Source organism: Humulus lupulus, chromosome 5 (genome assembly GCF_963169125.1).
Source record: "Humulus lupulus chromosome 5, drHumLupu1.1, whole genome shotgun sequence".
NCBI lineage: Eukaryota > Viridiplantae > Streptophyta > Magnoliopsida > Rosales > Cannabaceae > Humulus > Humulus lupulus.
The window spans coordinates 24,183,162-24,205,424 of NC_084797.1; the positions used below are offsets into that span (position 1 = coordinate 24,183,162).

The following is a 22,263-nucleotide window of genomic DNA, read 5'->3' on the forward strand; positions in this document are numbered from 1 at the left end:
TAAGATGTATCACATTTTTTACCTCATTAGAGATTCTCCAATAAACTAAAGGATGATATGTATATCATAATATATTTGAAAATAATATGTAGCATTCTTGTCATTTTATTTGATCAATTTTTTTTATACGTAATTATATATAAATAAAACTTAGATTTGCGAGACATGTCACACCAAAATCGAGTTGTATAAGGGGCAATATGATGCATTAAAATACAAGGGAAAATAAAGTTAGTTGAAGCCAAACGAAACACGATCCGTAGTTTGCAAACATCCACATGAATAAATTAAAGTGCTTATGTAACTTAGTAAATATACATTGATGTTTTCTTATAACCTACTGCACATAGAAATAAAGCAGACTTTAATTTTAACCTACTTAGAGCACTTCTAATGTTCGATTCTATACTTCAAAATACCTTACTAAAACACTATTTTTTTTTTTTTTATTTTACCTTACACATTTACATTATACCATACATCAGTCTCTCTATATTTTTCTCTATATCATTTAAATAATATATTTTTAATATATTTGTAATAAACAAATTAATAAAATATTATATTATATTATATATAATATTTATTTAAATATAAATGCAATAGTCACCCAAAAGTATGTAAAAAAATATTAAATTATTTTTACATATCACTAACACCTAGGAGAGTTGTCTCTAGATGTAGAGATTTTTACATATCAAGATTGTGTTTAGTTATTTTAGCTCATGATTTACATTATTTATTGGAAGCTTATTTTGATATTTTTTAGCTACATTTTAAAGTTTGAGGTATTTTAACTCTTCTATTGTGACTGCTCTTAGTGAAGGAAATATTGTGTTACAAAAATACAGTAAAATCAGAAATTAAAAAAAATGAAAATACATGCCCAAATAGAATGATTCAATGATGTGTACTAGATTGATAGAATAAACAGATTAATTTTTTGTGATTAACTGGATAATGATTATTAGTGGAGAAGTTGTTTTTCATTTGAATCTTCTATTCGTTGTGAAAACTTATTGTACTAGCTAGTATTAGACATTCAAAATAAAGGATCGAGATAGAAATTGAGTTTTCATTACTTGCTAAAATTGATTAATTAAAGGATTTAAATTGTTAGGAGGGAATTTAAATCATTAATATGAAGAAGAAAAAAAGTGTGGTTTTAGTCAACAGATAATATAATGCTGGTGTAATTATACATTAATAATGGGAATAGGGATGTTAATAGAGTGGGATTATATATTAATGGTGTAAATATATATTAATGAGAAGGGTAGTAATTCGTACCAATTCATTTATAATCAGTTTTGAGGTAATTATTTAATGAAAATCTTTATTTTGATCGATATGTCAAAAAATAATTAAACAATATAATGATTCATTTAGTTGAATTATACAAAATAGTTCTAACAAATAAGCTAAATTAGCTCATAAAGTTTATGTTTCTCCTTTTATTTGTATAAAAGTTATTAAAAAAAATATAAAATATTTATTTGATATAATTTTATTAATTTTTGTAATTAATTGTGTCAATTTGTGTTAAAGTGTGAAAGTCATATTCGAGTCATATTATCGTGTTTGCCGTAAATTGCCACTCTTGCTCCACTCCCACTTCAAAAATGTCCCCCTTGTTTAAACAAGGTTGAGAGCTCAGCAGTTACCCATTTAGTAAAAAAAATTACTTTTTTTTAATTTATAATATAATTAAATAACATTAATAATATTTTGATATAAAAAAATAAAATTATACGTGCAAGAGATATAGTTTTAGAAAAAATTTCGGGTGCACCTCAAAAAGAAGCATACCGGTGCAACCCTATCTAGTTTTTAGCTCGGAAAGTATTTTCAGCTTAATTTTATTTTTGTGGTTGTGAATATTGTATTTTCACCAACAAATTATTTGAAAATTTAGAATAATTTACAATCTAAAAAACAAATATTCAAATAGTTTGTTATACTTATGACTGTTTTTTTTATGCGTATGGAAAGTAACTTATTTAAACATTATTTTCAGTATTGTAAATTATTATGAATTTTTTAAAAATTTACAATGTTCTCTAAATATTTACAATATACACGATCATAACAAAATTTGGGCCGAAAATACTATCCTAACTAAAAATTAGATATGAGTGCACCTGTGCCTGTTTTTGGGATTGCACCTGATAAGTACTCATAGTTTTATATATAAACCTCCATCAACAAATTCTAACAAGAAACTTTCAATAGACTTTCTAAGTTTTTTTTAACGGTATTGATAAATTTTGTGTGTTTAAAAATTACTTTTAAAAAACATCATTATTGTGCATGTACAAATTCTGTCAATGTTTTGACATTCTGACATGTCTACATTTTATTATAATTTCCCCAAACAAACCCATAAACGGAGAAGGGTTATTGACATGAATTCAAATTATAAAACCTTATTAAGTTATTATTCATTGAAATATTGAATACTTCATGTCCAGGTTTTCTTGAAGTAAAAATAAAAAGACAACTCAGGGACAAAAGTGATAATCTATAATAAAAAAGAAAAAGAATGGAACAAAAGTCTTTGAGTTGGCAGCAGTCAGTTTACTGTGTCAATAAAAAATAAAAATAAAAATAAAAAGTCTTTTTTGAGAGAGAGAATGAAAAGAAAATGTAATAATTTATTTAGTTTTATGAGTGAGTATTTATCAACGTCCAATAATAAGTATAGAAGAATTGCTCTCTCTATATATATAGTCGAAGAGGGACCAGAGAAACCACAATGGTAACTCGTACTCGTCAACAAAACATCCTTACACCAACGTTATAACAAAACATCCTTACAGATTTCCTTTTTACTTTCATTCCAGAAAAGAAGAACACAAATCCCACCAACCGATTCACTTGATTTGCTCCAAGCTCAGTATTTAGCTCCAAATATTCAAAAACTTTTTGGGTGTTTGTCTCTCCTTCATGTTCGTTTGGTAGCTTTTACAGAAGAAGCTCAAGTGCTCTGTTTTCCTTTTATTTTTTTGGAGCTAGAAGAGAAACCAAAGCTTGAAACTTGGTGTCTTTTGGTGCTTGTTTGAGATCGGTGGAAGATTATAATGGAACAGAAGCACGTGTTGTTGTCAGCTTTGAGTGTTGGAGTTGGGGTAGGAGTTGGGTTGCTGAGTTCAGGGCAGTCAGTGAGTAAATGGGTTAAAGGAACGAATGGCTCCCCGGATTTGATTTCTGCGGACCAGATTGAGTATGAGCTGATGAGGCTGTTTGATGGCAGAGAAAACGAGATTTCGTTTGAGAACTTTCCTTATTATTTGAGGTAATTCAAGGTTAAGATTTTTTGGGTTAATCTTGTTTTGTTTTTCTATGTTTTCTTTCCCGGAAAATGGGAGCTTGTAGCTTGGTATATTGTCCATATGGATAATGCCACCAGAATTCATGTTAGAGATGATCTCTTTTGCTAGTGTTTTGTTCACTTCTAATGGATTTGTTATAACTAGTCCTTTGTAAAAGGCCTACTCTATATTTGTTTTAGCTTCTTTTCAATTAGTTTTGAGACATTTTATTTTAGTTTTAGGGGCTTCACTCTTGCAGATTGTATTTTTTTAAGAGATCGACTCTTCTTGCCGAATCTAAATCTTCTCCCTTCATTACTATTTTAGATTTTTTTATTTTTTTTCAACTCCATCTAGTTTTGCATTTAGTTGCCAACCTGGGTCAACATAGTAAGAAGGTTTTGAGTGTTTAAAAAAATCAAGGTGATGGTGGGAAGAGTGTCCAGTATAAGGATTTATATATTAAGGATAAAGTCATGGATCACCTTTGCATTTCAGTATAAGATATTCTATAAAATATGAACTTAGAGAAGAATTCACATTAAACCAAAAGTTGTGTATCATAACAATGCAGGAAAAAAATTTATTGGTTTAATTTGATGATTCCCTATCTTGACTGGCTATAGTAAGGTTATAATTTAGGCTTTGATGTTAACTGCATGTATGTTAAGGTTAAAGATTCAAGAATGATAACTTCTGGTTTATGTGCACTTTCATCTTCTAAGACATAGATCGAACTTTCTAAGATTAAAATATGGATTTACGTACTCTTTTTCGTGTCCATGGAGTTCAGATTCTGAATCTGTTATGTCAAATATCTTGACCATGACAGAATTCCAAAGTAACTTAAAGTACTGCTGCTCTTGCCCTTTTCATGTTATTCTTTGCAATATGAATCTGTTTTGCTAATGCAACATCATCATGTTTCGTACTCATTGAATGGTGCCAATGACAGTGAGAAAACAAAGGCGTTGTTGACCAGCACTGCACATGTTCATTTGAAGTACTCAGAAATTTCTAAGCACACCCGGAACCTGTCACCGGCAAGTAGAACTATATTGCTCTCAGGACCAGCTGGTATGTTATTTCAGATAACTGAATTTGGTAATAATGATAGCTTGTTTTCAAGTAATAATGTTGCAAGTTTTGTTTCTTGAAGAACTTTACCACCAAACACTTGCCAGAGCTTTAGCTCATCACTTCAAAGCAAAGCTGCTGCTGTTGGATGTTAATGCCTTTTCACTAAAGGTGACTATAGCTTCCTTATTTTTCCTTGAATATGAATTTTCATACAGTAAAACTAATGCTTTATTACTCTTAATTCACAGATGCAGAGCAAATATGGTTGTGCCAAAAGAGAAACAGTAAGCTTTTTTTAGTTTTAATAAAGAGGAACTATGAATGCTTTTTCTTTTAACAGAATGATTGATATACTATTACTAATTTTAGAACTTCATATACACTGCAACAAACTCAGCTTCTTTTAAGAGGATAAGTTAAATGGAACTGTTCCTCACCATCTTTCTCTCTCTTCTTTTGTAGTCTGTCAATCGTTCTATCTCAGAGACAGCAATGGAACGAGTGTCTAATTTGTTTGGTTCCTTTTCAATCCTTCCTTCAAGTGGGGACACTAGAGGTATGAAAAGTCATAAATTCTTTCCCAACCTTATTTACCAACTTTGTGCATGCGTTCTGGTTGAGTTCATTTTCAAATTCTGGTTCAGTATGTTGTCCTTATAATAATGGTTTCCATAGCATCTTTTTTAGTTGTCATGGGATTTTGAATAATGATTTTCAATGGCTGAATAAGAAGTCACATCCCCTTATGAAACAGGAGCTTGTAATTTCTTGCTATCTATTTTTCTGTCTTGTTGATTCTTTCTTATCAATGGCTTGCTGTTATTCTGATAGAAAAGTTTTCTTACAGGCACCTTACAACGACAGAGCAGTGGTATTGACACCAAATATAGGTATAGCAATGGACTTTGTTTCTTCTTTATTGTTCAATAACAAGAGCCATATAGGTTGAGCATCATACCATTTACTAACTTCATGCATTTGCAGGAATTGTGAAGGCTCAAATACTCCAACACTTCGCAAAAGTGGCTCAAGTACCTCTGATATGAGTAGCATGGCTACTAAAAATTCTTCCTCAAACTCAGGTACTACAAAATTTTCTTTGAAAGGTCATAAGTGTTGTTGGTCATATCAAATGCCATTGCTTAATTTATTGTCTTTTCTCAGCTCCCTCAAAGCACATGAGTAGCAGCTGGTGTTTTGATGAGAAAGACCTTATTCAGTCAATTTACAAGGTAATGTATTGTCTGAAAAGACAAGTTACTTGTATCATGTTTGTTCACTAACACTCAAAACATCTTAGGATAATATTTTCTTTTATTGCTATTGTCTTTTCTATATTTCAAAATGGCTTTAACAAGATGAAGCTTTGATTATCTCAGGTTGTGGCTGCAAAATCAGAAACTCGTTCAGTTATATTGTATATCAGGGACATTGAGAAGCTTCTTGTCCAATCACAAAGGTTCTTCAATTTGTTCCAGAAAATGATGAAGAAGCTTTCGGGTTCAGTTTTGATTTTAGGTTCTCACATGTCGGACCGAGAAGATGAATGTAGAGAAGTTGATGAGAGGCTTTCTGTATTGTTCCCATACAACATTGGGATTAAACTACCAGAAGATGATACCCAATTCGGCAACTGGAAAGATAAACTGGAAGAGGACATGAAGGCCATTCAAATACAGGATAACAAAAACCACATAGCTGAGGTTCTTGCAGCTAATAATCTCGAATGTGACAATCTAGCTAAAGTCTACGATGCAGACACAATGGTTCTCAGCAACTACATTGAAGAAATTGTTGTGACAGCAATTTCTCATCAATTGATGAAAACTAAAGAGCCGGAGTATAGAAATGGAAAGCTTGTCATCTCATCAGATAGGTAAGTAACATTATTTTTATGCCCACATTTGGTTCCTGTGGACTGTTGTTTTAAGTATATTCTTGTAAAAATGGAAACAAACTGTATTTGACTACTAATATGGATTTTGGAACAGTCTTTGCCATGGATTGAGCATATTTATGGATGGAAAAAGTGGCGAGAAAGATACTTTGAAACTGGAGACAAATGCAGAATCTGTAAAGGTTGTCTGATATTTACTTAATTTTGCTTTTATTATTTTCAGTTATGGTGCAATTATTTTTCAAGTTTTGACATTTTATTTTCAATTTAGGATGAGGCTTTTGGTGCAAAGGCAGAATCCAAATCTGAAAACAAATGTGAGGGAGAGAAATATGTTTCCTCAGGGAAGAAAGATGGAGAGAATGCAACCCCAGCAAAGGTATGAGCCAATTCAGGTTTGATGTAGATATTCTATAAGAGGTCATAGGTTATGCACTTGTTCAATTGCATTATTCTATAAACAAAATTCTCACTTTAGTTATCACAAAATTCTTGGTCTTATGAAAGTTCTGTGGCATTTCTGCAGGAAGTTCTTCCAGACAATGAGTTTGAGAAGCGCATAAGGCCAGAGGTTATCCCAGCAAGTGAAATTGGAGTGACATTTGCAGACATTGGTGCATTGGATGAGACTAAAGAATCACTCCAGGAGTTGGTAATGCTTCCCCTTCGAAGACCAGACCTTTTCAAAGGTGGTCTTCTTAAGCCATGTAGAGGTATATTGCTCTTTGGACCACCTGGTACGGGGAAAACAATGCTGGCAAAGGCAATAGCAAATGAAGCTGGAGCAAGTTTCATTAATGTCTCAATGTCCACTATCACTTCAAAATGGTTTGGGGAAGACGAAAAGAATGTTCGAGCTCTGTTCACTCTTGCTGCCAAAGTCTCCCCGACCATCATTTTCGTGGATGAAGTCGACAGCATGCTTGGACAAAGAACTAGAGTTGGGGAACACGAGGCTATGAGGAAAATTAAAAACGAGTTCATGACTCACTGGGATGGTCTGTTGACCAAATCCGGAGAGCGAATTCTTGTTCTTGCTGCTACCAACAGGCCTTTTGACCTTGATGAGGCCATCATTAGGAGGTTTGAACGCAGGTACACAATCGCATACACATTTTTCAACCATTTTGGGTCAATAAGCACTTTTTCTCAGCATGGTATTTCAAGTAATCAAGTCTACTAATTTTGACAACTTTTTCTTGCTGTACAGAATCATGGTTGGTCTTCCCTCAGTTGAGAATAGAGAAAAGATTTTGAAAACTCTTCTTGCAAAAGAAAAAGTTGAGAATCTGGACTACAAGGAGCTTGCTACTATCACAGAAGGATATAGTGGAAGTGATCTTAAGGTATATTTTCTAATCAATATAAATAGTTGTACTATATCATAATTGTCTTGATCAACTAATGAGATTAACTGCTGGAAACAGAACCTGTGTGTGACAGCAGCATATCGGCCTGTAAGGGAGCTATTACAACAGGAGAGAACAAAGGATGTGGTACTACTCACTAGCTTTTGAGCTCTTCCTCTCTCCAAATACTCGTATTGTTTTATCATGTTTTCACATTTAGGTTAATGTATGATGATGTTACTCACAGGAAAGGAAGAAGAAAAGTTCTGAAGGCTCTAGCTCAGAAGATTCTTCAGCCGCCAAAGAAGAAGATAAAGAGGATAAAGAAATTATCCTCAGGGCCTTAAACATGGAAGATATGAGACAGGCAAAGAATCAGGTAACTTGGTCAAAAAAACTCTCTATTTTAAGTTCCATTGTGACTACTCCTGCAGAAGATTGTGTCTGCAAATTTCCTCCATAAGCCAACACATAAAAATTCTACATGAGTAGTTCTAATTGTTTGCACATCATAATGTGTCCTTTCCTAAATGAATCCATCATTACAGGTTGCTGCAAGTTTCGCCTCAGAGGGATCGATTATGGGTGAGTTGAAGCAGTGGAATGAGCTGTACGGGGAGGGAGGTTCAAGGAAGAAGCAACAACTTACTTACTTCCTCTAGAATATCCTATTAAGAAGGCATCCTACACCACTCATCAGCATCGTCTTACTTGGTGGAAGGAATGTCAGTCTAAGGAAGCTTGAAACTTATTCAATCTGATACGCACTTTTTATGGTGCTGCATGGCAAGTTTCTAGCGCCAAAGACTCAACCAATCAGCTCCTAGGAACCCCATTAAAGCTTGTCTGTGTGCATTAATAGTAAAGCCAAACGATTTGTCTTGGCATTCAGGCGTTAAGAGAGGGCTGTCGGCATTTGTTTAGAGAGTCCTAGAAAGTAGAAACCAATTGCCACTTAGTCCTCATTAGGATTGGTCATGTTATTTATGAATGTCTGGTTTTTGGAAGTGTGTATGGAAATGGGATTGTCTTAAAGTAGGAAAATTTATGAACTTGTTTGATGTGAAGTTTTATATGGTTGAGGAACACCTCTCGTAGAGTAGTATGTTGTAAATTAGTTGTGTAATCTTTAATAGTATAGTATTTTGCTTCATACTTCTGTATTATTTTATTTTCCTCGTATGCTCTGTTTGGTACTTCTGCGTTTAATTTAATAGCAAAGTTACACTAATAAATGTAAAAATAAAAAACAGATGTAGAGTACACATGTTCCAACTTTCCAGGATCAAGACTAGAAAATAAAAGTGTATAATGCTTCTTAAATAAGGAAATATATTAAATAAAAAAAAAACCCATACACTAATACATGTGAGTCTAATTATGTCAAATTAAGAAAAGTGTTATGGGTTCGAAGGGATATTTAATATTGCGCATGGTAAGTGGGTATTTAGTTCGTGGTTATGTGATTACAAGTATTGAAAAATAAAGTGTAAGTTACACTATCTAAGTTTGTTTATACTTAACTATTTATATGAGAATTTTTATTTGTTAATATTTCTATTTTTTTTTAGGTTTTTAAATATGTAAATTTTAAATTTCCTTATAAATGTAAAAGTTAACAAATAAATTATAGTTTTTTTATATAATTAAGTTGTATTTTAGGAAAGTTAATTTGTTAAAACTTAGACATATAGTAAAACCATATTTTTTATATTTACTATTAAAATTTTTATTTTTAAAATTTTATGTATAGTAATAAAACTCCAATATAAAATTAAACATAGCCATAAAATTAGAAATTAATCAAATTATAAAATAAAAAAAGGAAGAAAAAAAATCTATTAACATTGAATTTTTAAAAACTAAGTATTAGAAAGAAAGAAAAAAACAACCCAAAAAGCCTATACCAACAGAAAAAACCAAAAAAACAAAATTGAAAAGAATCACTAAAATGCTAGCTCTATATGTTGATGGAGATGCTCATCCTCTCGTGAAGCTAAGGAGTTGTGTAAGTCTTCCACATCACTCTTGTTGGGTGTTGGACGGCATAGTTTGTGTATATATTTTTACTTAAAACTACCAACAATAGGTGATTTAGTGTCAATGACACTGAATTTTGCTTCGGTGATAGTGAAAGTATTGGCGTGGTAATATTTGTAGTAGTACAGTAATTTTGGCATCGTAGAAACCAAATAGGCATTTGAACATCCGAGCATTCCTTCGCAATGTTAGAAACAACATCACAACAAGTCGAGTTGATAAGGTCTCCTTGATGAAAATAAGAGAAAACATTGGAAGCACAAGATTAAAAGTGCCACAACTCTCCACAGTCTGAAGGTTGTGCCATACAAAAACTTGCTGTGACCACAAGAATGAACACAAAAATGACAAGTCTCTTCATGTTAATAGGCTCTCTCTCTCTCTCTCTCTTGTGTAATTTTGTTTAGAGTAATGATATGTGCACCCAAAATATGCACATAAACATTATACACAGTGACGTGTCAGTTTAGCCTGGTCAATCGCATGTATTAAAATTGGGATCTACTGTTTTAAAAAATAATGTTATGTCATTGTATGTAATGTTTGGGTGCACATATCATTACTCTTTTTTTAAGAGGGGATGAGAACTTTGTGAGCAAAATTGCCCATGTAGATTAGGAATATGTCAAATATTTTTTAATAAGATAAAATATAATATATTATATTTGAATTTTATTAACTTTTCAAATAGATCAGGCTGCGAGACGTTCTTCATGCACTCCTCATTTATCCGCTGATTATACTGGTAGCAGGCCAGTCCATCAATGTAGTGGTGTGAGTAGTAGCCATTGCTCGGGACTTGGTGGAGTTCTTGTACTTGGTTAGGTCCAAGTTGCTGATGCACTGTCCCATCTTGAGAAGACCTACAACAACTAGGTTCTCCTCTGTTACCAGTTGGCTCAGCTCCAGCTCCACATCCGGGAGGGTGTTCATCGCCTCCAGACGATCTTGGAATGCCTGGACATGGGGAGTACGGCAGAATAGACCTAACAAAAGGAAACATGCTAAGTAATACAGAACTTCACCAACCCCGGAGAACAAATACTTGGAAGGTGATAAGTGAGGGACCCAAAACGGGTATGTTTTAAAAATTTATAACTCGTAAGCGCACAATCGTATATGAAATATAATGTTTGTGTAAGCACGAGATCGAACCCAAAGGAGTTGTCTAAAATAAAAAAGAAAACTATTTTAAATCAAAATTAATAAATTTGAACCTAGCTCCAAAGATTGATGAGATTTAATATCATGAACATAAAATAAAGTTATTTAAGAGAATAAAAATAAACCAATAATGATTTGAAAATAAGTGATAAAAGGAAAGATTATTAAGATACTAGAATCCACAAAATGTAAGTTTAATAATACTTATTAGTATATTGATTCCCAAATTTTAGTGATAGTTAAAATAAGTCAAACTATCATTTTCCAAATAGATTTATAATTTTAAGCACAAATTACTTCTAAAAAGATAGGATTTTTCTTCACTTTTCAAAAATTATAATTTCAAAATATTTAATGTGAATCAACCTAATGAAACAACAAAAATTCAAATAATATTATTTATAAGGCAAAACATAATATTTTTGTTCTAAGCATTGGATGTGTACAATTTAATGACACATCTTACACAAAGAATATTATGTTTTACAAAAATGAAGAACAAAGTGCATTTTATCTAACAATCCAAAATATGAGATATTAAGATGAAAGACAAATATGAAGAAGAAAAATCCATAAACTTTGTTGCATTACAAGGGAAATCAACATACAACATAATTATTATCTAGTTACAAGTTGCTTCATCATGATCTTAATAATCTTATGAAAAAGATTAGAAGCACATAACTAGAATGAAAATTACAAAATAAATGAAATACATACTTGAAAATGCTCTTGAAAAACCCAAAATGGAAGAGAGAATGGTAGAAAGAAGATGGTAACAAAAAATTAAGCACCCAAAAATGGTCTTGAAATTCCATATTTATAGCCAAAATGATATTATTAAAATAATCAATTTAAATTAATTAAATTGATTAGATTAATTAAATTATTTATAATATGGCAAATAGGGGTAAATTGTAGGAGTGATGATGATTTTTTGGGTAAAATGTTGTAGAAAAATTGGGTAAAAAATGGTGTTTTAGGGACAAGGTGCATTTGATGAGCTCAAGAAGAGAAATGGCAGGGGAGAAAGTGGCAGGTGGGCCAGATCTGGACATGGGCCCGTGGGGGCTGGCTGTGAGCTGATGGGCCGAATGGGTTGGCTGGCAGGGAGGAGGCCCGAGTGGGCCTGGGTCTTCAGTTGGGCAGGAGGCCCGAGGGTGCAGGGGGGCAGGCAGGCTTGGCTGGACAGGGGCGGGCCTGGGGCTTGCTGGGGGCTTGCAGGCCCAAGAGCTAGGCTGTTGAACGTGGTTTGGGCAAGGATTGGGCCGTGGGGCTACTGAAGGCTTTCTACCACTTTTCTTTATTTTCCTTGAAAATGCCATATTTTCTTCATTTTTCTTGCTTTAACCACCACAAATGCAATAATTTTCCTACAAAATAAATCTAAATTAAATTAAAACTAAATATTTTCAACAATAAAATATACAACATAAGTTCCATGAAAATATTAATTAAAACTTAATTTACTTAAACATTTAAGTTCAAAAGTTCTTCTTTTTACTTCTAACTTAACAATACTAATTTCAAATAATTAAACTACAACATATTATATAATAAAATATCTATAAAAACATATAAAACTCTAAAAAATTACATTAAGACTAATAAATTCAAAATTACTTAAAAATCTTAAGAACTAAGCAACAATTAGTATATAAAATGTGATAAAATAACTCTATTTTGTAGAGTTATCAGTAAGGAACTTACCAACCCTGGATAATTCCAGGATGAGAGTTGGGTTGGTCTGCAGTGGGAAGTCGTTAGTAAAGAAGAAGTGATCCTTATAATCATGTGCATGGCTCTCGTTGAGGTGAGGATCCTCGTACGTCATGTTGGCATACTTCATCAGGGTGTAGAACTCGTTGAGGTCAGTCTCCTTCTTCTTTGGGCAGGCTCAAAAGATATAGAGATACAAGATCTCAACTGGAGAAGGTTCAGGCCAGGTCCTCCTCTAGTAAAGGACATACAAACCCACAAGATCCCTGTAGCCATTCGGGGATAGTTGGAACGAAGAAATCCCCGCATACTACAAAACATTTACAAAGTATTGGTGGAGGGGTAAGGTTGCTCCTGCCTAGAGGTGTGATTGGCTCTAGGCCACGAGACCGTAAACGCTACAATGTGATCTCGCCAAATGACCTCTAATCCTAAACCTAACCCAATAGCCTAAACACAATACTAGATTCCCAGAATTACCAAAAACACAAATCAGTAGAGGAGACTTACTTGATATGAAGCGTCGGTAAGTGTTGAATCTGGTGCGGACGTGAAAATATTGGGTCTGGTTTATCCACGAATACCACGATTCTCTCCAACCTTCCAGAATCGGCAACAAGAGTTCACTGGTTTTGAAGAGCGGGTTCTTGGGGAAATGAGAATTTCTTGAACTCTAAAGAAGAAAAATATTTGAAATGCGAAAGTGAGGAGGAATGAAGGTGTAACGACCCAAAAATGCTAATAGAGTTTAGACCTGGATTAGCGTGCCGGGAGGGCATAATTGGACATATGTGTGTAACGCCCTGAATAGCCAAGACCGCTACACTGTGTGTTTATAAAGGCGTGAGACTTGCTAATCAAGTCATTTAATCAAAACGTGTCATTAGTTAAAGTGTTCTAGGGCTAAAGACATTTTGGCCGCAATTTACAGAAGGGATCCCCAAGAGTACAATGTTTAAAAGCTGGTTTATAAAATTCAACAGTTAAGAGTAAACATTAGCCATACTAAGGCAAAATACAAGGTTCTGGTCCTCTCGTCCCTGTAATCTCCTCAATCATGGCAGCTGAGCGGCCTGACATGTACATTCACCCTGCAGAGCTCTCCAATCAGGGTTGATCAATCCTGCCCTTGCCTTTACCTGCACCACGCAGCACCCGTGAGCTGAGGCCCAACAAGAAAACAACATACACAACATATACAATAATGACAGTCAAACACTTTAAAGAGCATGTTCAATCATTCAATCCATAGCATGTAAGCATACTTCAAGGTGCAAAGAAACCTCATCAATACTTAGGTTATTCATCAATCTCACTAATTCACATTTATAGCCAATATATGACTCAATTCACACAATAACTAAGGCCGACACCTTAGGCCGCACCCTTTGTTTAACCCACTGACTCCGGCCCGCTTAAACCGAGCTCAGTGCATAATAAGCTGTCCTCGGATACCAGTGTCCGAGCCGCGCCATTTGCACAAGTTAACCGTGGCACGCTTAGGTCGTTGGTTTACAATTTACATGGCGTAATACCATTCTCTCAATCATATATATCAGGGAGCCCTTAGTCCCGTTCAAATATTCATCCGGGTATAGTTTTCTTACCTTTGGCTTCTAGATGAACTAGTTACGGGCGATACTCCTTGACCGCGATCCGATCCCCGAGCCCTAGCTTAGCACCTAGTCACAACCAAGATAAAGGATACCATTAACAATCTTAAATGAGCTTCTAGACAAAGTTCTAGTCCCCGGAACATTGAACTTCACCAAATATGGTAAAAGATTCAATCCCGAGCACCCTAGGTTAAATTCCCAAGCCTAAAATCTCAAAATCCTAAAATCCCTTAAGGGCCCCGGCATAGGCCATCCATGCCGCGGAATAGCCCCAAACAGAGCCCTCCTAAGGCACAAGAACAGGTAAGGGCCGCGGCCCTACATGGACCATGCCGCGGCCCGCCCCCCTTCCTCAGCACATCTCAGCTTCCAAGGGCTGCGGCTCACCAAGAACTATGCCGCGGCCCGACCCTTCGAACCCAGAAAAACCCACCATTTTCAACCTCTAAAACTCACTTTAGGCCATCCCAAAGCTCCCAACTTAAAACCAATTAATAACAACATCATTAGAATTATTTAGACAACATAATTCAACCAAAAATCCAGCCTAACACTCACCAAAATCCCAATTCCGATTTATGAAATTCCAAACCTAAAAACTCAAAACCAGCCATGGAAATTCTAAAATTCAACCATCAAACTTGAATTGAAACTTACCTCAGCTGCAGAATCGTTTCTCCAAGAGTCCCTTGACCTATCTTCAAAGTTTCAAGCCTCAATTTCCACCTTAAATGCCAAAACCACAAATATTTAAAACTCAGCCATTTCTCTAAAGTCCTAACCTCAGAAACGAAAATTCAAAGCTTACCTTGGATCTATTTCAGTCCTTGATCAGTTCCTGAGCTAATCCTTCAGATTATTCCCTTCAATTCCCAAATATTCAGCTTGTTTCTCTTGAAAATTCAGAGTTGTTCTTCTTCCTTAAGAGAGAGAAGGCTGAGAAAGGTCGGTTTAATTTCTGTATCTAGTATTTTCCAAGTCTTTCCAAGTATATCCTTAGGTGATTAAACTAATCCCAAAGCTCGGGGTACCGGAAATGTCCCCGAGGGCAAAATAGTAAGATTCCCCAGTATTCCCGCTTAAACATCCTAACCTCGAGTATATCTCCAATTATTTATTTTCCTAACCCGATAGTCAAAATCATTACCCGATACCTAAAATACCCATGACTTGACCAAAGTCAATTATAATGCCCCATTGTGACTTTTCCCGCTATCTAGCCCTAGGATCGCCCCAAGTCGTCGGCTGCAGATTTATCCACATAATAATGTGGTTCTCACATTTATCACACATATATATATCATATTATCATCAATTATCATACAAACATTATTAATCATATAATTACACATTTAAATCACATTAAATCCATTATTTCCCTCCTGGCACACTAATCAAGACCCTTAGCCTCATTAGCGAATTTGGGTCGTTACAACCATCCCCTCCTAATGAGAATTTCGTCCTTGAAATTTACCTGAATAGCTCGGGATACTGATCCCGCATCGCTGTCTCTAACTCCCAGGTCGCTTCCTTGACCTTGATATTCCTCCATAATACTTTCACCAACAGTATCGTCTTATTTCGCAAGACTTTGTCCTTCCGATCCAAATTCTGAATTGGTCGCTCCTCGTAGGACAAGTCTGTCTGCAACTCCAAATCCTCATACCTCAACACATGTGTCGTATCAGAAACATACTTCCGCAACATGGAGACATGAAACACATTATGAACTCCTGATAGCGACAGTGGCAAGGCCAGTCTTTAAGCCACCTGTCCAATCCTCTCTAGGATCTCAAAAGGTCCAACAAACTGAGGGCTCAGCTTGCCCTTCACTCCAAACCTCTTCACCCCTCTCAGTGGTGAAACTCGCAGAAACACTTGGTCCCCAACCTGGAACTCCACATTCCTACGCTTAGGATCAGCGTAGCTTTTCTGTCTACTCTGCGAAGCCAACATCCTAGCTCGAATCTTCTCAATAGCCTCATTGGTCTTCTGAACCATATCTGGCCCCAAATACCTTCTCTCACCCATCTCATCCTAGTGAATGGGTGATCTGCACTTTCTTCCATATAACATATCATAAGGAGCCACTCCAATTGTGGACTGATAACTGTTGTTATATGAAAATTCGATCAATGGGAGATACTTACTCCATGACCCCTCAAAGTCAATCACACACGCCCTAAGCATGTCCTCTAACACCTGAATCGTCCTCTCAGACTGTCCATCAGTCTGAGGATGGAAAGTTGTGCTAAACTTCAGCTGAGTCCCCATAGCTCTCTGTAGAGCTCCCCCAAACTTGGAGGTAAAGATAGGGTCTCGATTAGATACAATAGACTTTGGAACCCCATGGAGACGAACTATCTCCCTCACATACAGCTCTGCATACTGCTCCACTATATAGGTCGTCCTTACTGGTAGAAAATGAGCTGACTTGGTGTATCTGTCCACTATCACCCACACCGAGTCATGAAGTCCAACTGTCCTGGGTAATCCTCCCACAAAATCCATCGTAATATCCTCCCACTTCCACTCCGGGATACCCAAAGGCTGAAGCAATCCCGCTGGTCGCTGATGCTCAGCCTTAACCTGCTAACATGTCAAACATCTAGCCACATACTCTACCAAATCCTTCTTCATCCCAGGCCACCAATATAATGTCCGTAGATCATGATACATCTTCGTGGTACCCGGATGAAGCGAGTATGGCGTAGTGTGAGACTCATCCAGTATCTCTCGTCTGACCCCCTCATCTGCCGGAACACAAATCCGTCCCTGATATTGAAGTAAACCTGTCTCAGAAACAGTATAATCCTTAGCTATCTCCGCTAAGACGTGCTGTCTAATCTCCTGCAACTGCGCATCCACCAACTATCCATCCTTGACCCGCTCTAACAGGGTCGACTGCAAGGTAATATTGGCTAACTGGCCTATCACCAGTTCTATACTTGCCCTGACCATCTCATCCGCTAATTCCCTCGAGATCTGGGTTGAACTATACAGCTGTCCTGGGCCCCTCCGTCTCAATGCATTTGCCACCACGTTGGCTTTCCCAGGGTGGTAAAGGATGTCACAGTCATAACCCTTAACCAACTCCAACCAACATCTCTGCCTCATATTTAGATCCTTCTGGATAAAGAAATACTTCAGACTATTATGGTGAGTGTATATCTCGCACTTCTCTCCATACAAATAATGTCGCCACACCTTCAGTGCGAATACCACTGCTGCTAATTCCAAATCATGAGTCGGATACCGCTGTTCATACTCCTTCAGCTGCCGAGATGCATAGGCTATGACTTTCTCGTTCTGCATCAGTACGCAGCCTAAACCCATCCTCGATGCGTCACAATAGACCACAAACTTTCCTTCCTCCGAAGGAAGACTCAACACAGGTGCAGAAATAAGTCGTTGCTTCAACTCTTGAAAATTGTTCTCACACTTCTCTGACCAAAAAAACTTATGATTCTTCCTTGTCAACTCTGTCATCGATGAAGAAATCTTTGAGAATCCCTCTACGAACCGTCTGTAATAACCGACCAATTCAAGGAAACTTTGAACCTCTGAGGCATTCCTTGGCCTCGGCCAATCCCTTACTGCTTCTACTTTGGACGAATCCACCTTAATCCCTTCTGCCCCAACTATATATCCAAGAAAGGTCACCTCTGGCAGCCAAAACTCACACTTCTTAAACTTGGCATACAATTGATGCTCCCTTAACCTCTGTAGAACCTGTCGGAGATGCTGCTCATGCACTGCCTCTGAACTGGAATAAACCAAGATGCCGTCAATGAGGACAATGACGAACTGATCTAAGAAGTCCTTGAACACCCTGTTCATCAGATCCATAAAAGTTGCTGGGGCATTGGTCAGACCAAAAGACATGACCAAGAACTCATAATGCCCATACCGTGTCCGAAAGGCCATCTTCGGTATGTCCTCATCTTTGATCCTCAGCTGGTGATAACCAGATCGAAGATCAATCTTTGAGAACACCGTCTTTCCCTGCAGGTGGTCGAACAAGTCATCAATCCTTGGTAGGGGTACTTATTCTTGATAGTTAACTTGTTCAATTCTCTATAGTCTATACACATCCTCAAAGTCCCATCCTTCTTCTTCACAAACTACACTGGAGCGCCCCATGGAGAATAACTAGGCCTGATGAATCCCAAATCCAGAAGTTCTTGCAACTGTATCTTCAATTCCTTCAACTCTGCTGGTGCCATCCTATATTGTGTCCTTGATACTGGTTCTGTCCCCGGTGCTAACTCAATCTCAAACTGAATCTCCCTGCGTGGCGGCAACCCTGGCAGATCTTCTGGGAATACATCTAAAAACTCACATACCAATCTAGTCTCTCCCGGCCCTGCCGGCATAACTGTAGCGGTATCCACTACACTAGCCAGAAAACATATGCATCCCCCTGCAACAAGTCTCTGGCTCTCAATGCTGAAATCATGGGCACGCAGGGTCCAGACACCGCTCCCACAAAGACAAAAGGGTCCTCGCCCTCAGGCTCAAAAGTAACCATTTTCTTCCTGCAATCAATCGTAGCCCCATACCTGACCAACTCATCCATCCCTAAGATCATATCAAAGTCCTCCATATCTAACTCGATCAAATCCATTGAAAGTTTCCTACCATCAACCATCACTGGCAGTGCCCTAAAAAATCTCTTAGAAACTATCGACGGTGAAATCTCGTCAACGAAATTAGATCGGAAAACTCAAAGGTAAGTCAGGTGATGTTTATATAAGAGCTGAGAGTAAACTTTAAGGAAAAGTAAACACAAATAAATGATGGAGCAAGTCTTGGTATATTTCTCAATAGCCTCTGCTTACAATGAATTTTCCAAGCCCTTATTCTAAGGGGTCAAGCTCCTTTTATAGTTGGGCTCTAATGGCCCCTTATACATGGTGGTCCCTTGGGACAAAATAGTACATAAGTACACTGTCAGGGTAATAGCACAGGTGGTAGTGGTATGGGAAGAGTGGTGGAGCAGAAGATCATAGTGTCAGCCTGGTACATAGTCAGAGGCATGCATATAGTGCCTCCACTCTCTGTTCAAATCCGTACCTCCACTACCTGTGTGATACAGGTGTCAGGGTCATGCTTTTGTCCTCCTCATGGTTGTACGTCATGCACCCGTACACGTACGGGTACTATGTACCCGATGGTTATTCTCGTCTCTCCAAGGCATGTATCTGCTCAAGGCTATTCCACGTCCTACTAAGTGTAGGGAAGCTAGTGTGTTGACATGAACGATATACTCAGTCATCTATTCCACTATTGGCTCTATACCTAATAGTTATTGGGTCTTTCCTATTGCTCTTCATCTCATGTGACTCATAGGGAGAGTGGTGCCCCGTTGGTGGCACTTACCTCAGGAAGAGAGGTAAGGCCTCTTCAATGGGGCCTGCTGCGTGTGCGATGAAGCATGACGCCTACAAATGGGATGAGGGTCTCATCTTGTGAAACCATCACTTTGCAGCCCCCACACTACGAGGCCCCTGGTATATGGCCGAAGGGTGTTTAGTGGAGGCTATGTCTCTTGAGGCCTTTGACGTGGTTGGTGCGCAAGGCGAGGCACACGAGGCCACTACGTATGCGTGGCCCTTGGGGGCGAGGCTCCTTTGACGAGTGCCCCCATTCGCATGGCCACCTGATGCTATGGGCGTGGCTGCGCGAGGCCGAGGGCCTGCTGGGGCGCGAGGCCACCTGGTGTGCAGGCGTGGCTGGACGAGGCCGAGGGCCTACTGGGGCGCGAGGCCGCCTGGTGTGCGGGCATGGCTGCGCGAGGCCGCCTGGTGTGCGGGCATGGTTGCGCGAGGCCGAGGGTCTGTTGGGGCGCGAGGCCGCCTGGTGTGCGGGCGTGGCTGCGCGAGGCCGAGGGCCTGCTGGGGCGCGAGGCCGCCTGGTGTGCGAGTGTGGCTGCACGAGGCTGTGGTGCGGGGCCTTGGTGGCGCGCGAGGCCGTGGTGTGGGGGCACGCGAGGCCGTGTCATGCATGGGCGCGAGATGGGTCCCTAAAACAGTTGGTGCGATATGCCCGTAGCACATCGGGCGTACCCACGAGGCGTTTATGGGAGCCTATCACACGCTTTTGGCCTTTTTATAACTGTTGAATTTCGAGCATCCACATTTCTCATGAGACAATCTCCTGTATTCAAAAAGGGCCTACAGGCTCAAGTCCAATTGCATGATTAAGTGGCCTTTATCCCTCTGTTCTAATCAGGGACTAGAGATTTCTTATTTGGTGGATTTTTGGCATCCACGGAAACTACCAGTTCCCCAGTAGGCAATAAAGTCCCAAACCCTGCAGTCCGATACTCACTAGGTCTACACAATCTATCAATCACTCTACTGGAAACAAAAGAATGTGTAGCACCAGAATCAATCAATACTGTAAAAGGAGTGACAGCGCTAGAAAGCTGACCTGTCACTACCGAGGGACTAGCCTCGACCTCTGCCTGAGTCAAGGTGAATACTCGAGCTGGAGTCAAGCTATCCACCTTCCCTACTTCACCCTTCTTCACTGTTGGGCAGTCCTTCCTGAGATGCCCTATTGTTCCGCACACAAAGCACGCCTTGGCCCAACACTCACCCAGATGGCGTCTTCTACACCTCGAGCACTCCGGATGGGTCCTCCATGCCTCACCGCCACCCTGACGGCCACCCCGACCCCTCCTATCAGGTCCAGAAGCGGTTGATGTGTCAGGAGTCTTCCTCTTGAAGTCACTGGGGCCTCCGCCCCTACCAGATCCAGAATATGGAGGCACCGCCCTGCGGCCCTCCCTTCTCGCTGCACTATCTCTCCATATCTTATTCTCCGCTTCCTCAGCAGTAAGAGCCTTCTCAACGGCTTGGGCATAAGTTGTTCCTCCAGGTACCGTTGTAATTCTAACATCTCGGGCTATCATAGCATTCAACCCTCTAATGAATCTATCCTGCCTAGCTGCATCGGTAGGCACAAGGTCTAGTGCGAACTTCGCAAGTCTATCAAACTTTAGGGCATACTCAGTAACAGTCATGTTGCCATGAACCTGACTCACAAACTCATTCACTTTCGCTGCTCTGACAGCAACATTGTAATATTTCTGACTTAAAAGATCTTTAAAACCTTCCCAACTCAATGTAGTCACATCCTTAGTCTGCGATGCCACTTCCCACCAGATACAGGCATCCTCCCTCAACATATAAGTGGCGCAGGCCACTCTATCATGCCCCTCAATCCTCATAAAATCCAGAATTATTGTAATCATAGTTAGCCACTGCTCGGCTTTCAATGGATCCGGTCCACCCTCAAAGATTGGGGGTTGCTGCTTCCTGAACCGCTCATATAACGGCTCCCATCTGTTACCAACCTCCCCTGCCTGCATAACTGGTACCACTGCAGGTGGTACAATAGGGGCAGCACTCCCTGATGGAGCCTGCTGTCGCAGAATACGGATCTGCTTATCTTGGCTCTGTAATCGAGCCTGCATCTCAGCCATTAACTGCTGCCAATTCTCAGGCACTGGCGGAGGAGTCTGGCCCTGGTCATCACCCCTGGTCCCGGACCTAGTGTCGGCTAGTCGTGTAGATTTTCTTGGACGCATAGCTATCCAAGTCAATCTGCAAATAACGACTCGACAGTCAGACCATGATGACAGGGTAAAAACATCTCCAAGATCCACCAATAGAATATAACCAACCACAAACAATCCACATATAAGCATCCATTCTCATGCACTGGCTGCTAATAAGCACGCCTCCAATCTCACTACACAATAGCTATAAAACAAGCATTCATACATGCACGATATACAATTACTCATCCAAATATTCGTTTACATGCACGGCGATGTTAATAAACATGCCTCAATATTCTCACACAGTAGTTAAGGGCCAGGCCCTATCAGTATCTCATGCTTACTATAAATCCAATAAACAACAGCATTCATTACTCATTCCAGGCACATAAACATATAAACACATATACACATTACCGAACCCTGATTTGAGCTTGTCTCTAGCAGCGAATGTACATGTCCAGCCTGCCTTCAGGAACCCTTCAACCTAGGACGCTCTGATACCAAGTTGTAACGC

General features: G+C 38.6%; 1 protein-coding gene across 1 annotated transcript; it reads left to right on the top strand.

Moving 5' to 3' along the window:
• The first annotated feature begins 2,734 nt into the window (after positions 1-2,734).
• Positions 2,735-8,790, top strand: LOC133834637 (uncharacterized). Its single transcript, XM_062264311.1, has 16 exons — positions 2,735-3,295; positions 4,267-4,388; positions 4,471-4,559; positions 4,640-4,675; positions 4,854-4,947; positions 5,239-5,281; positions 5,376-5,473; positions 5,556-5,623; positions 5,771-6,267; positions 6,383-6,470; positions 6,560-6,667; positions 6,815-7,383; positions 7,499-7,634; positions 7,716-7,784; positions 7,885-8,016; positions 8,186-8,790. Exons 1-16 carry the CDS (start codon positions 3,081-3,083, stop codon positions 8,297-8,299), a joined length of 2,478 nt encoding a protein of 825 aa, XP_062120295.1. The 5' UTR covers positions 2,735-3,080; the 3' UTR covers positions 8,300-8,790.
• Positions 8,791-22,263: the final 13,473 nt, after the last annotated feature.

Excerpts from the sequence above, each read along its gene's own strand:
- LOC133834637 (XM_062264311.1), top strand. The coding sequence starts at position 3,081 with ATGGAACAGAAGCACGTGTTGTTGTCAGCTTTGAGTGTTGGAGTTGGG. Across the intron at positions 5,474-5,555 it reads AAATTCTTCCTCAAACTCAG|CTCCCTCAAAGCACATGAGT; the intron begins GTACTACAAAAT and ends GTCTTTTCTCAG. Across the intron at positions 5,624-5,770 it reads TTATTCAGTCAATTTACAAG|GTTGTGGCTGCAAAATCAGA; the intron begins GTAATGTATTGT and ends TGATTATCTCAG.